Genomic DNA, 16,340 nt, shown 5'->3' with positions numbered 1-16,340 from the left:
ATAATAATGGAAACTCAGCAGCTCTGTGTGCAACATGGGCCATCAGCTGTCCTGCATATCTGAGGTGTTATGTCTGTGTGCAACACGGGCCTAGGTGCTGCATATCCGAGGTGTTATGTCTGTGTGCAACACGGGCCTAGGCGCTGCATATCCGAGGTGTTATGTCTGTGTGCAACACGGGCCTAGGCGCGTGCTAGAGCCATCACCTGTCCTGCATATCTGAGGTGCTAGGTCTGTGTGCAACACGGGCCTAGGCGCTGCATATCCGAGGTGTTATGTCTGTGTGCAACACGGGCCTAGGCGCGTGCTAGAGCCATCACCTGTCCTACATATCTGAGGTGCTAGGTCTGTGTGCAACACGGGCCTAGGCGTGTGCTACAGCCATCACCTGTCCTGCATATCCGAGGTGCTAGGTCTGTGTGCAACACGGGCCTAGGCGTGTGCTAGAGCCATCACCTGTCCTGCATATCCGAGGTGCTAGGTCTGTGTTGTCAACACGGGCCTAGGCCTGTGCTAGAGCCATCACCTGTCCTGCCTGCATATCCGAGGTGCTAGGTCTGTGTGCAACACGGGCCTAGGCGTGTGCTAGAGCCATCACCTGTCCTGCATATCCGAGGTGCTAGGTATGTGTGCAACACAGGCTTAGGCGTGTGCTAGAGCCATCACCTGTCGTGCATATCCGAGGTGCTAGGTCTGTGTGCAACACGGGCCTAGGCATGTACTAGAGCCATCACCTGTCGTGCATATCCGAGGTGCTAGGTCTGTGTGCAACACGGGCCTAGGCATGTGCTAGAGCCATCACCTGTCGTGCATATCCGAGGTGCTAGGTCTGTGTGCAACACGGGCCTAGGCCTGTGCTAGAGCCATCATCTGTCCTGCCTGCATATCCAAGGTGCTAGGTCTGTGTGCAACACGGGCCTAGGCATGTGCTAGAGCCATCGCCTGTCCTGCATTTCCGAGGTGCTAGGTCTGTGTGCAACACAGGCCTAGGCGTGTGCTAGAGCCATCACCTGTCCTGCATATCCGAGGTGCTAGGTATGTGTGCAACACGGGCTTAGGCGTGTGTCACAGCCATCACCTGTCCTGCATATCTGAGGTGCTATGTCTGTGTAAAACACGGGCCTGGGTGTGTGCTAGAGCCATCACCTGTCCTGCATATCTGAGGTGCTAGGTCTGTGTGCAACACGGGCCTAGGCGTGTGCTACAGCCATCACGTGTCCTGCCTATCCGAGGTGCTAGGTCTGTGTGCAACACGGGCCTAGGCGTGTGCTAGAGCCATCACCTGTCCTGCATATCCGAGGTGCTAGGTATGTGTGCAACACGGGCCTAGGCATGTGCTAGAGCCATCACCTGTCCTGCATATCCGAGGTGTTATGTCTGTGTGCAACACGGGCCTAGGCGTGTGCTAGAGCCATCACCTGTCCTGCATATCCGAGGTGCTAGGTATGTGTGCAACACGGGCTTAGGCGTGTGCTAGAGCCATCACCTGTCCTGCATATCCGAGGTGTTATGTCTGTGTGCAACACGGGCCTAGGCGTGTGCTAGAGCCATCACCTGTCCTGCATATCCGAGGTGTTAGGTCTGTGTGCAACACGGCCTTAGGCGCGTGCTAGAGCCATCACCTGTCCTGCATATCCGAGGTGCAAGGTCTGTGTGCAACACGGGCCTAGGCGTGCGCTACAGCCATCACCTGTCCTGCATATCCGAGGTGCTAGGTCTGTGTGCAACACGGGCCTAGGCCTGTGCTAGAGCCATCACCTGTCCTGCATATCCGAGGTGCTAGGTCTGTGTGCAACACGGCCTTAGGCGCGTGCTAGAGCCATCACCTGTCCTGCATATCCGAGGTGCAAGGTCTGTGTGCAACACGGGCCTAGGCGCGTGCTACAGCCATCACCTGTCCTGCATATCCGAGGTGCTAGGTCTGTGTGCAACACGGGCCTAGGCCTGTGCTAGAGCCATCACCTGTCCTGCATATCCGAGGTGCTAGGTCTGTGTGCAACACGGGCCTAGGCCTGTGCTAGAGCCATCACCTGTCCTGCATATCCGAGGTGCTAGGTCTGTGTGCAACACGGGCCTAGGCTTGTGCTAGAGCCATCACCTGTCCTGCATATCCGAGGTGCTAGGTCTGTGTGCAACACGGGCCTAGGCCTGTGCTAGAGCCATCACCTGTCCTGCCTGCATATCCGAGGTGCTAGGTCTGTGTGCAACACGGGCCTAGGCGTGTGCTAGAGCCATCACCTGTCCTGCATATCCGAGGTGCTAGGTATGTGTGCAACACGGGCCTAGGCATGTGCTAGAGCCATCACCTGTCCTGCATATCCGAGGTGTTATGTCTGTGTGCAACACGGGCCTAGGCGTGTGCTAGAGCCATCACCTGTCCTGCATATCCGAGGTGTTAGGTCTGTGTGCAACACGGCCTTAGGCGCGTGCTAGAGCCATCACCTGTCCTGCATATCCGAGGTGCAAGGTCTGTGTGCAACACGGGCCTAGGCGCGTGCTAGAGCCATCACCTGTCCTGCATATCCGAGGTGCTAGGTCTGTGTGCAACACGGGCCTAGGCCTGTGCTAGAGCCATCACCTGTCCTGCATATCCGAGGTGTTATGTCTGTGTGCAACACGGGCCTAGGCCTGTGCTAGAGCCATCACCTGTCCTGCATATCCGAGGTGTTATGTCTGTGTGCAACACGGGCCTAGGCGCGTGATAGAGCCATCACCTGTCCTGAATATCTGAGGTGCTAGGTCTGTGTGCAACACGGGCCTAGGCGCGTGCTACAGCCATCACCTGTCCTGCATATCTGAGGTGCTAGGTCTGTGTGCAACACGGGCCTAGGCGTGTGCTACAGCCATCACGTGTCCTGCCTATCCGAGGTGCTAGGTCTGTGTGCAACACGGGCCTAGGCGTGTGCTAGAGCCATCACCTGTCCTGCATATCCGAGGTGCTAGGTCTGTGTGCAACACGGGCCTAGGCCTGTGCTAGAGCCATCACCTGTCCTGCCTGCATATCCGAGGTGCTAGGTCTGTGTGCAACACGGGCCTAGGCGTGCGCTAGAGCCATCACCTGTCCTGCATATCCGAGGTGCTAGGTCTGTGTGCAACACGGGCCTAGGCGTATGCTAGAGCCATCACCTTTCCTGCATATCCGAGGTGCTAGGTCTGTGTGCAACACGGGCTTAGGCGTGTGCTAGAGCCATCACCTGTCCTGCATATCCGAGGTGTTATGTCTGTGTGCAACACGGGCCTAGGCGTGTGCTAGAGCCATCACCTGTCCTGCATATCCGAGGTGTTAGGTCTGTGTGCAACACGGCCCTAGGCGTGTGCTAGAGCCATCACCTGTCCTGCATATCCGAGGTGCAAGGTCTGTGTGCAACACGGGCCTAGGCGTGTGCTAGAGCCATCACCTGTCCTGCATATCCGAGGTGCAAGGTCTGTGTGCAACACGGGCCTAGGCGTGTGCTAGAGCCATCACCTGTCCTGCATATCCGAGGTGCTATGTCTGTGTGCAACACGGGCCTAGGCCTGTGCTAGAGCCATCACCTGTCCTGCATATCTGAGGTGTTATGTCTGTGTGCAACAGGGGCCTAGGCGTGTGCTAGAGCCATCACCTGTCCTGCATATCTGAGGTGTTATGTCTGTGTGCAACAGGGGCCTAGGCGTGTGCCTGTCCTGCATATCTGAGGTGCTAGGTCTGCGTACAACACAGGCCTAGGAGTGTGCTAGAGCCATCACCTGTCCTGCATATCTGAGGTTCTAGGTCTGCGTGCAACACGGGCCTAGGCGTGTGCTAGAGCCATCACCTGTCCTGCATATCTGAGGTGCCAGGTCTGTGTGCAACACAGGCCTAGGAGTGTGCTAGAGCCATCACCTGTCCTGCGTATCTGATGTGCTAGGTCTGTCTGCAACACAGGCCTAGGAGTGTGCTAGAGCCATCACCTGTCCTGCATACCTGAGGTGTTATGTCTGTGTGCAACACAGGCCTAGGAGTGTGCTAGAGCCATCGACTGTCCTGCATATCTGAGGTGCTAGGTCTGTGTGCAACACAGGCCTAGGAGTGTAGTAGAGCCATCACATGTTCTGCATATCTGAGGTGCTATGTCTGTGTGCAACATGGGCCTAGGAGTGTGTTAGAGCCATTGCCTGCCCTGCATATCTGAGGTGCTAGGTCTGTGTGCAACATGGGCGTAGGTGTGTGCTAGAGCCATCACCTGTCCTGCATATCTGAGGTGCTATGTCTGTGTAAAACACGGGCCTGGGTGTCTGCTAGAGCCATCACCTGTCCTGCATATCTGAAGTGCTATGTCTGTGTGCAACACGGGCCTGGGTGTGTACTAGAGCCATCACCTGTCCGGCATATCTGAGGTGTTATGTCTGTGTGCAACACGGGCCTGGGTGTGTGCTAGAGCCATCACCTGTCCTGCATATCTGAGGTGCTATGTCTGTGTGCAACATGGGCCTAGGTGTGTTCCAGAGCCATCACCTGTCCTGCATATCTGAGGTGCTATGTCTGTGTGCAACATGGGCCTGGGTGTGTTCTAGAGCCATCACCTGTCCTGCATATCTGAGGTGCTAGTTGTTTATTTGTTTCAGCCCGTAGCAACTATGGCGAGTTTACTTAGATTTGATAGAGACTTCTTAAAGTTGTGTTTGCTGCACCTGGTACTTGTAACACTGTGGCTTCCCAATGTTGAAAAATAAGAGAAAAAAATAATATATACTCCTTTGGCGCACTCCAAAAAAGTTTTTTTATTTTTGTATTCAACTTTTTCAATTATTGAGGTGAAAATAACAGTCTTAGGTTGTATTCAGTTCATACAATTTCAATTCATCATTTTCAATTCCAAATTCCTTCCTTCTGGCAATCAGAAAATTCCTTCCCTCATTCCAAATTCCTTCCCTCTTCATACAATTTCAATTCATCATTTTCAATTCCAAATTCCTTTCTTCTGTCAATAAGAAAATTCCTTCCCTCATTCCAAATGTCTTCCCTCTACAGATGTTTCCCCATCTTATCAAGTAGTTCTTCAGGAGGGATTTAGCGCATATTCCAATTTTATTGAGATGTTATTGTATTTCAAAATATTTTTAGAATATCAATTGTGATCATAATGGCAGTGGGAACAAGATTGTGGTAAGGTTAGAACGCCATGTGGACTATGCAATGTTGTTGGTTCATAAAGATTACCTCATGGTTTTACTTGCATTGTTTATCCCATTAATAGTCAAGGTTGTTTTCCATTTTCAATTCACCACTTCGGTGTTGGTATCCTATTGACGCTTTTGCTTTTCACGTTTTGGCAGATATATACCAATGTACGGTTTTCAATATTCTTTTGAGTTCCTTTTTTCAAGTTCTAGTATAAAGATAATAATAATTGAATACTCCCTTGTCATTATGCTTACTTGCTAGTATTTAGCACTATAATGAGTTCATAGTTTTTCCCTTTGCTTAACTTGTTGATTCGCTCCGATTTCTACCAAACGAAAACTGCTTGTTTTATCGGACCTGATAATCCGAGAGTCATTACAAAATGGCCGGTTTTATACACGTTGTCATTTACGCTGATATTTACATGCGCAGTGATGTCATTTTGTTGCTGCCTGTCAGGCGCCATTTTGAGTTGGGATATTTACATTGCGAGTCCTATTTTATGGTTTAGGCATAAATATGGAGAATTCTATTTCATTAATTGATTTGATTGGTTTGATTTGGTATTGCATGACGTTATATATTCTTGATTATCATCTAAGAGTAATTTTTAAGGAGGAGAAATAGTCAGTTTTATATGTCACTTCATTATTCTCATGATAATATGTTTGATATAATTATGAAAGTGAACAGTTATATTTCAAACCAGAAATTGTGATTTTATATATGTATATATACCCCAAGTGTACTCAACAGTTCCCTTTTGTCTTCAAACAAAGTGCGTGCTTACATATGTACATCAATTTTTCATTCATATTTTCAAATCCATATCTGAAACACAACATCATTTACAAAACATTTCCCATTTCCGTATCACAATTAAGGCCAGTTTTGCAACAATCAAGATTATAGATCCATATAGCTTTATGTTGACAAAGAAGTTTGACTCTATTTCTTCCTCTGGGTGGAGTATTCACTATTTCTAATCCATAATATTTAATTCCATTTGTACTAACATTTGGATGTTCTAATTCAAAATGCTGTCCTAGTGAGTATCTCGTGTCTTTATTTTTTATTGTCCTTAAGTGTTCGGAGAACCTGATACTTAATGCTCTTACTGTGCTCCCTACATTTTGGAGAATATGCATTCTATCGCATACACCACAAAATTTGAATTGCAGTTCATAAAATCACTGATTAGATGCTTTCTGCCATTGGGTAACATAATTTCCTTTTTACCATTGTCTGAGTAGGCACAGTAGTTACAATTTCTGCATTTGTAATTTCCCTATAGATTGTCAGTTGACCACAATTTTCTTTTTCATTTGACTTTCTTTTTTATCAGAAAGTGTCATGCGCATAAAATTTGTTTCAAATTTTTCGCCTTTCGAAATGTGATGCATGGATTCTCGTCTAGATAATTTGTAGTATAGGCCAGTGTTTTTTCAATATCTTTCTTAGAACGATGTTGTCCGAACTGTAAGATGTGATAAATCTTATCTTTCCTTCTGTTGTCTTTTTCTCTATTTGGGGTTTATTCTGTAATAATTAATTTATTGTATACAGTTTGGTTTTATTGTAAGCTTCCATTAGTTGCTGCTTTCCATATTCTCTTTGTTTGAATTTGATGATTGCTGAATTCACATATTTTGTCATTTCCTTTTCTTGTGTGCAATTTCTTTTAATCCTGAGGAATTCTCCACATGGTATGTTTTTGATAATGTGTTGCGGATGATTGCTTTCTGCATGTAAAATTCTATTTCCAGTTGTCGGTTTAATGCATAACGTGAATTGTATTTTGTTTTTTTTTATAGATAGTTCCAAATCCAGGAAATTGATTCTATTTTTACTCTCTTCCATTAAAACTTGAGATTATATTCATTGTTGCTTAAATACATGTGGTATTCTTGAAAAGATTTTTGGCTTCCTTTCCAGATGACTAGCACGTCATCTATAAATTTTCCTAAAATACAATGCTATTTTCTTTTGTGAATGCCGGATGCTGCCATGCATGTTTTAGTTCAAAGATCCCCATATCTAAATTTGCACACGATGGGGCAAATTTAGCCCCCACCTCAGTTCCTTGTCGTTGTTTGTAGATTGTATTGTTGAATAAGAAAACATTGTTGTTCAAGACAAAGTTTAACATTTCAAGATTCATTTCATTTTGTTCCAAGTACGAGATTGATCTTGCTTTTAGGAAGTAATTGACTGTTTCTATTCCCTTTGTATGTAGGATGCTTGTATTTAATCATGTAACATCAAAGGTTACCAATCTGTATTCTTCTTCCCATTCAATGAATTCCAACTGTTGTATAATGTGTTTGGTGTCCAGTATATAGGAAGCTAGGCCTGCTGCCAATGGTTGTAGATGTTGATCTATATAGGATGATACTGGTTCGCTCACAGATCCAATTCCATTGATTATTGGTCTACTTTATGGTATTTTGATGTATTTTTAATGTATTTTGGGTAAGAAGTAGATGGTTGCAAGATCTGGGTGTATGTTTTTTATGTAGTCATACTCATCATCTGTCAACAATTCATGGAGGAAATAGGGTAAAACTTCTCTGTCAACATGAAGCTATATGGATCTGTAATCTTGATTGTTGCAAAACTGGCCTTAATTGTGATACGGAAATCAGAAATGTTTTGTAAATTATGTTGTGTTTCAGACATGGATTTGAAAATATGAATGAAAAATTGATGATGTATATATGTAAGCACACACTATGTTTGAAGACAAATGGAACTCTTGAGTACACTTGGGGTATATATACATGTAGAAAATCACATATTCTGGTTTGAAATATGACTGTTCACTTTCATAATTATATCAAACATATTAACATGAGAATAATGAAGTGACATATAAAACCGACTATTTCTCCTCCTTAAAAATTACTCTTAGATGATAATCAAGAATATATAACCTCATGCAATACCAAATCAAACCAATGAAATCAAATAATGAAATAGAATTCTCCATATGTAAGCCTACGCCATAAAATTGGACTTGCGATGTAAATATCCCGACTCCAAATGGCGTCTGACACGCAACAACTTAATGATGTCATTACGCATGTAAATATCAGCGTAAATTACGACGTGTATAAAACCGCCCATTTTGTAGTGACTCTCGGATTATCAGGTCCGATAAAACAAGCAGTTTTCATTTGGTTGAAATCAGAGCGAATCAACAAGTTAAGCAAAAGGAAAAACTATGAACTCATTATAGTGCTAAATACTAGCAAGCAAGCATAATGACAAGGCAGTATTCAATTATTATTATCTTTATACTAGAACTTGAAAAAAGGAAACTGAAAAGAATATCGAAAACAGCATATTGGCATATATCTGACAAAACTTGAAAAGCAAAAGAGTGAATAGGATACCAACACCGAAGTGGTGAATTAAAAATGGGAAACAACCTTGACTATTGCTAGGATAAACAATGTAAGCAAAACCATGATGTAATCTTTATGAACCAACAACATTGCATAGTCCACATGGTGCTCTAACCTTACCACAGTCTTGTTCCCACAGCCATTATGATCACAAAGATATTCTAAAAATATTTTGAAATACAATAACATCCCAATAAAATTGGAATATGCACTAAATCCCTCCTGAAGAACCACCTGACAAGATGGGGAAACACGTGTAGAGGGAAGAAATTTGGAAAGAGGTAAGGAATTTTCTGATTGACAGAAGGAAGGAATGTGGAATTGAAAATGATGAATTGAAATTGTGTGAAGAGGCAAGGAATTTGGAATGAGGGAAGGAATTTGGAATTGGAAATGATGAATTGAAATTGTATGAATTGAATACAACCTAAGACTGTTATTTTCACCTAAATAATTGAATAAATCGAATACAAAAATAAAAAACCTTTTTTGGAGTGCGCCAAAGGAGTACTTGTATATATTATTTTTATCTGAGGTGCTAGGTCTGTGTGCAACACGGGCCTAAGCGTGTGTCACAGCCATCACCTGTCCTGCATAAGTGAGGTGCTAGGTTGCGTGCAACACAGGCCTAGGTGTGTGCTAGAGTCATCACCTGTCCTGCATATCTGAAGAAATGTTGTATTCTTAAGAGAGCTTTACCTGGGCAGAACTGTCTCCTCAATATATAAGATATATGTCTTTTACGATAGCACTAGCTACTATAGTTTTCCATTTTATAGCCCTGTAAATAACAGGTGTTTCCATTTCCCAACTTGACATAGAGATGAAGGGCTGCGTCAACCCTAAGGCTTTACAATCTTGGGGCCAGCAGGGCAGATACAGATGTCAGTAGTGTTTGCTCACATTACGGAGCCACCTGGCACCAGCCTATGGGTTTTTTGTGAGTATCCATCAATGCCAGAAGCTGCCCCTGTAAAGAGGTACCTCATCAAGATCCAAGTGGGTATATACATGTGTGCTGGACTATCTGTCATCACAGGGAGGGCTTCTATGGGCCGAACCACATCCTCAGCGAGCATGCAACAATTTGTGGGTGTAGGTTTATTTGCTGCTGCAATTGTATTGTCCTGTCTGCCTGTCGAACTGCTTCTTTAGTATATAGGCGCTTATATGTGTGTGTTTGGGGGGTATCAGTCAATGCGGTGAGCTGTCCAACAGATAACACTCCTAAGAAGCTATTCAGCGTTGCTTGTAAGTGTGGGGACCTCAGATCCGGGGTCTGCCCCAGTGGGGAACTGTCCATGTGCTTGACAGCTTCTTTATGTGGTCAGAGGCATATGGGAATGTGTGTGTGTGTTTAGACAACTTCAGACACAACACAACCCACCACGCGCAACCAGATCAGCCCAAACACACTGTTTAACCATTCCCAGATACAAGCTCCAAAAAGCAGGCGGCTCAAGCTTTCCCGTGCTCGCCACTAAACTTTGAAATACATTACCTTTGGACATTAGATCTGAACCCTCTTTTCACTGCTTCAGACACAACACCAAATCCTGGTTACTGACCAAAGAAGCCCAGAAATCCTAACACTACACTGCTACCATACCCACTGCCGGCAACCATGCAAAGTATGTAAGACTTGACTCATGCACTATTATAATACTTACGCGTGCCATACCTTGTACATTACGTGTATCTGCCTGACATTGCTCTAACTTTATGTATTGTCCATTCTGGACTATGTTGTTGTTGTTGTATTTTGACATGACTGTATTCAATTCAAGCGCCTGGATGCCCCAGGGCCAGGCGGCGCTATATAAATAATACACTAAACTAAACTAAACTAGATATATATGTATATATGGTTATCTGCCAATGCCCGAATTTGTAGATGTGGTTAACCAGCATCTAAAAAACTATAGTATGCAAGTGTGCTTTGGGACCTGTGTGTGTTTTTGTGCGTGTATACGCAAATAGAGGTACCCCTGTGGGCAGCTATGGTGGGGGGCGGGGGGTAATAAAGCTAAATAGTATAAATAAGGTCCACACCGCAATTAGAGATTCATCAAAAAATGTATTTATATTTTAATCTATTACGTGTATCATTCAAGTTATCACGTTTTAGTCTCCCAAGACCAAATTGAACACAGTCACTTCATTTCTCAGACTGGAATATTGTATTCAAACATTTTAGTAAAAGCACATAATAAAAAGATAAAATCTGTGACACATTAAGGCCTTTGGGAAAGCCCTCTTTCAAAACCATAGCAGCACTTTGAAGAGGGAATATTGTTAGAAAGAGAGAGGTAGAATGGGGAAAGAATCCCGAATCTGTCTAAAAAGAGAAAGTAGTTTTTGTTTGCACTGTTCATATGCCCACATCTTATAACATCTACTCCTTGATGTTACGTCACTACACGACCCCAGGTGGAGTGAACGTGTTTTACTTGCGAGGCCCCCCCATTTGAAAAGGTTAAAGGGCATAATGCCCCCCACCATCACCGGCTGTGCCCCACACCCCAGCAGTTTCCAGCCTTTCTAGTCACCTCACGTACCCAAGCTGTCACTGGTGACCTTGGTCACTTCAAAGCAGACGCGGGCGCTACTGACAACGCCTCCCACGCTCGCGGCCCCTGCACACTCAAACCTCGCGAGAGGGATTTCCGGCGGTTGGAATGTTATTGAAGGTGTGACTCTGAGCACCGGCCAGGACCTGTAGGGAAAAAGAGCTCATTTAAAGCATGACAAGGCATGCGAAATAAAATACATATTAACAACTGTGTGAATTGCCATTTAAAACAAAATAAAAATAGTGGCAAATAACAGTGATAACAACTGTAACATTGTGCTGTCACACTCACAAAAAATAGCAATAGTGACATAATTCTAAGAAAAGGATTGACACTTAATAAATAGAGCATCGTCACTCTATCACACCGACCCACTTGCAATAACTATGGGGACCTTACCACAACACACTGATTTCCTATTAATAGCCAATGACAACATTCTTTCTCACTGTCGCACACTCAATGACCAGGCTCGAATGCCTGTATGGACATCAGAGATGGGGCCCAAGAAGGCCGAACATGCCTGGGGTTGCTTGTGTCCATGCAGAGAGGACGTGACCTAGAGGTTCGAGCTGGACTACTCCTATTGGTGGTAGTAACCAGACTGCTTTGCATATGGCTGGTCCCTTTCAGCAACGGCGCAGGCAGGCTAAAAATCGGTGTCGTGGAAGGATGCCTGGAGCACTGTCAGTGGTTTAAGAGGTATTCAAAACATTCCACCCATCACTGCTTTGAGTTGGGCTCAATGACTAACATCTAATACATGTAGTGACATCATTATCACACCAACTTACATGTGCTAGCTATAGTGACATCCCGCTAGCATGCTAACTTGCAAGTGACGACTAGGCTGCCTACCAGGGTGTAGCCACTGCAAGGGTGGCATCGGGTAGTTTAGAGGGCCTCATTTCCCAGCGTCCCAGAGTGTCTGAATACATGCAGTGCTATTGGTACCACTGTCCCTATCTCTGTACCTACACACCTCTATCATAGCCAACCCTCTCTTTCTTTCATTCCAGAACATTTCAAGAGGCCATAGAGGTCACAGCATCCCCAGAATCCAAAGCAACTAACATCCTTTGCACCCTCCAGAAGAAAGAAATGGCAACGAAAAACAAGCTACATCTCACAGAATGCACCTGGTGGCAACAGCCCCATTCTCCTGCACCACTGCCTCCTTACAAGCGTTTTGCTGTTTTAAAACCTCAACCAACTTATGAAAGCACTCGGAAAACAATCCTGGGCTCCACACATGCCACTACAGGGGAGTAGTGGGATAGCAATGCAAGAACTGGAACTGGCAAGAAACTGCAGGGGAACAAGGAGACCCAGAAACCCTCCCGTACCTCTTTTTGCACAGAAACCCAGCAACGCTTTGAGAGCAGCCTGTGCACGTGGATGCCTGCACAAGAACAAAGACTTCCAGGGGAATTCCCGCCCCTTAGGGGAGTAGTTCCACTAGAGATTGGTCAAGGGGAGCAGGTGACAGGAAGTCATTGCGAACGAAGAGGAGCTCCAAAACAGGAAAACCAGCCGTTTCAATGAGGGATGAAAGGTATAGGAGTGAGGTTGAAGGAGGAGGGGGACTGTTTGGAGGAGAACTTGGAGAGGACACTGTGGCCTGTTTGGTGGAAGTGAGGTAAGGTGCAAGAGTTGAGAGAGTGGTAGATGTTACTGTGTGTCTGGGAGCAAGGGAGAGCGAATAAGAGATAGAGACAGAAGGTAGGAGTATGGAGAGAGTATCAGAGAGGGGAGAATAGGCATGGCAGGAGAATGTTTGAAGAGAGAGAGAGAGATCAAATGGGCGAGTTTGAGAGTATGTTTGAGAGAAGCTGTGGGTGTGAGAGTGTGTGAGTGCAGGAAAGAGTGGGGAGTGTGCGGCAGGATGGTAGCAGAGAGGTGACGCAGATATGGTGGCAGGGGAGAGGATTGTTTGGGAGAGGGGAGACCAGAAGGGAGTTGGCAGTGGATACAGGAGAGTGAGAGAAGCGGCAGGAGCAGGGGATGCAGTGTGGAGAGAGGGAGAGAGAAAGAGGAGAGAACAGGAAGACAGGCAGAGTGTTGAGAAAGAGAGACAAAGAGAAAGAAAAGGAGGTGGGGTGTAAGAGAAGAGAGGAGACAAGTGAGTGAGGAGAAGCAGAGTCGGCCATCAGAAGAAGTGACGGAAGAAGGAGACTGCCCCGTTAGGTCGTTTAGGGACGTCCCTAAGATAGGAAAGTCTGGGCAAGGGAGGTGGGGGCCCATTTGGAGTTACCCCTAGTCTGGGAACCCCAGCTGAGTTGCATATACCTATTTTTATTATAGAAAGTTAAAGCTATTAGCCACTGTGGTGAGGTTCTTTGAGCAAAGAGTCACATAACGAAAGTAACATCAAAGTCACTCTCCCTCACACATATTCATATTAGAGACCCCTTCCCACAACACTAGTTCACAAATAATAACTGTGGTGACAAGCTATCTCTAGACCTGGACGTACACAAATCAACTAAAGTCACATTATCCTTTCACACCGACTCACACGTACTAATTAGGGTGACAACATGCCATGTCTGGTCCTCGGTGTACACACATGAGCCATAGTGACATCATTCTGTCACACTAAACACATTTACTATTGTGTAATCCTTCTCCCATGTAGACTTACATGTAATAGCTTCAGTGGCATTATTTTATCACACCCGACTCCAGACCTCCACTCCTCCACACCACCATTCACACCAATGCTTCACCCTACTGCCCCACTCCCCACTATACATCAGCACATCACTCCATACTACCCCACCACCTTTCCACATCACCACCTCATACCAACTCTCCACCCCATTCCATACCCACATTTCACTCCTCCACACATCCACTCTGCCACACCAGACTCCATACCACCACACCACTCCACACCCCTAGTTCACACAACCACACCCCTACTACACAGCACCAGAGCACACCACCAAACCCCTCTACCACAGAATGCACTCCTCAACTCCAAATCACCATTCACACCAATGCTTTACCCTACTCCCCCACGATACATCACTGCATCACTCCATACTACCCCACCACCTTTCCACATCACCACCTCATAGCAACTCTCCACCCCATTCCACACCTCAATCCGACTCCTCCACACATCCACTCTGCCACACCAGACTCCATACATCACACCACCACCAAACCCCTCCACCACAGAATGCACTCCTCAACTCCACATCACCACACCCCTACTGCACATTCTCACTCCAAACCCCCACTACTCGAGACCACCAGACCTTATCTTCACACCACTCACTCCACACCACCACTCTGTACCACCACTCAACACCACCTCCACACAACCTCTACTACACACCACCACACCGCATCACACACAAGACCACCCAATCATTCTACTCCACACCTCAACACCACCACTACATTCCCCACTCCATGCAGCTCCTCAACTCCATACAACTACTCAACTTCACACCCCCACGCCCCAATCAACATCTCCACTGAAAATTGGTATGCCCATTATTTTGAGGAACTCTCTGCCACTAACCTTGCCTCAATCTTAAACATTTCTGCACTGTAATTCACTTCACAAGAGGGGAACAATACCTCCACCCAGCCTAATCTATCTCTTTGCTTGGTTCAACCGTCATATCAAGGACCCACCATATGAATGTATCTTTATCATCATGCAAAACGTTGAGTTTTTAAAGTACCAACAACGTGTTTATAGATCTCATCAAGTCAACATGTAAATCGGGTGCAGACACCGCTACCCCTAAAGATTGCGTTTCGCCATCCAATATTCAAATTCTCAAAGCATCCAATATCTTCAGTCTCAACACTCCACAGGGACTTTAAAGGAAGGTTTGGGTTGAAGACTGCCTATATCTGGCACGCAAAGGATGTAAAGACTTCAGTGAGTACCTGCATCACCCTTCCTAATCCAAACAGATGAAAATGGCTACAAATATGCGACACCTTCCTTTTAGAAGCTCACAAAGAATCACACTTCTTTCAGTGGAAAAAAACAACCTTTCATGATGTGGCTCGATGAATTGAATTGCCTGTTAGCCTGGCTGTCAGGGGCCACCGTTTAGAAGTACCTCTCCCAGGTTCCCACTATTGCCACTTCCTTCTATCTCCTAACAAAGAGACAGAGGGAAGCGCGAGTGGCAAATTAACATGTAGGTGCCATTCTCATCCTCCTGGGAAAAACGCCATCAACAAGATGATGTTGGTGATTTCTTTGGAAGTCAATTGATCGAAGTACTGCACCAAACACAGCATTGGTGTCACAGATGTGGATCTTCTTTCCAACACCAGCATGGAAGTCCGAGATATCATGGCGTGACGGGCCATCATGATGAAGGATCCGTACTGGTGACCCGCGTTCACCTCAACCAATGGTCCTTCTTTCTATCCACTAGTCTCCTTATTGGCAATTCCTCCACTTCATCTTCTTCCTCCATGTAGGGTTTACTACATCCAATTGTTTCCTATTACTTCCCCCAACCGCCTCTCACCATCTTGTAAAATATATATGTACTACATGTTGCGCGAAACCTAATGGTGTTCTCCCAACCACTCCCTCTGGATCTTCCATTCAGGTGGCCAGGGAAGGGCCATCACTTTTGCATCCTGACCCTGGGGGTGGACAAGCGAGGGAGGATCACCTGGGTGGAGGATCAAGGGGGATTGGGAGGAGAATGCCCTCAGGTGAGACATGGTATTTTCCCAGTCCAAAATACACCTTAACCTACTCTCCCTCAGTCTTTGTGGGGTGTTTAGAATCACACCTCATCTCCCCCTCCCCAATCTTGAGAAATACTGAGACGAGGAGGAGGCCACTGAGATCTATGAAGATTACCCCTAATAATAACATGGGGAAAGTAAGGGCAACCGACTGTAGAAAAATCTCACACTGCCCCATTGCTAGTCATGCAGAGTCAGGCATCCAAGGCTGACTGTTTCCACCTGACTCCACTTAACAAGCTGGTTCCCTTTATAAGGTGTGATCATGACCAGGTGAATGAGCGAGCTGAGGAAGCACAGAGGACCCGAGGACCTGGGACCTGGAGTAAGAAGGATCCGGAGGAGCATGACATTCTGGAATGCTGACCCGGTGTGCAAAGCAGGCTGCAGCATGTTGAAGAAGTCATGCCTCCTGCAAGCCGGAGGAAGTCAACTGGGACCCTGCTGGCAGAGTCTGTGTGAGTGCTTGTTCCTTTG

The 16,340-nt window shown here is 45.8% G+C and overlaps 1 protein-coding gene across 2 annotated transcripts in view; it reads right to left on the bottom strand.

Annotated features, from left to right (window-relative positions):
- LOC138580852 (integrin alpha-D-like) overlaps positions 1-16,340 on the bottom strand; it is a 750,488-nt gene that overhangs the window by 323,576 nt on the left and 410,572 nt on the right. For both annotated transcript variants that reach the window (XM_069651726.1, XM_069651727.1), the window contains exon 16: positions 11,109-11,266. In XM_069651726.1, the coding sequence (XP_069507827.1) occupies positions 11,109-11,266 (158 nt within the window). The remainder of the gene's footprint in view (positions 1-11,108; positions 11,267-16,340) is intronic.

The sequence above is a fragment of the Ambystoma mexicanum genome, chromosome 3p (assembly GCF_040938575.1).
Source record: "Ambystoma mexicanum isolate Mex_15411 chromosome 3p, UKY_AmexF1_1, whole genome shotgun sequence".
Lineage (NCBI taxonomy): Eukaryota > Metazoa > Chordata > Amphibia > Caudata > Ambystomatidae > Ambystoma > Ambystoma mexicanum.
Note: the sequence above shows the minus strand (reverse complement) of the source record. Positions and strands in the feature narration are given on the sequence as shown.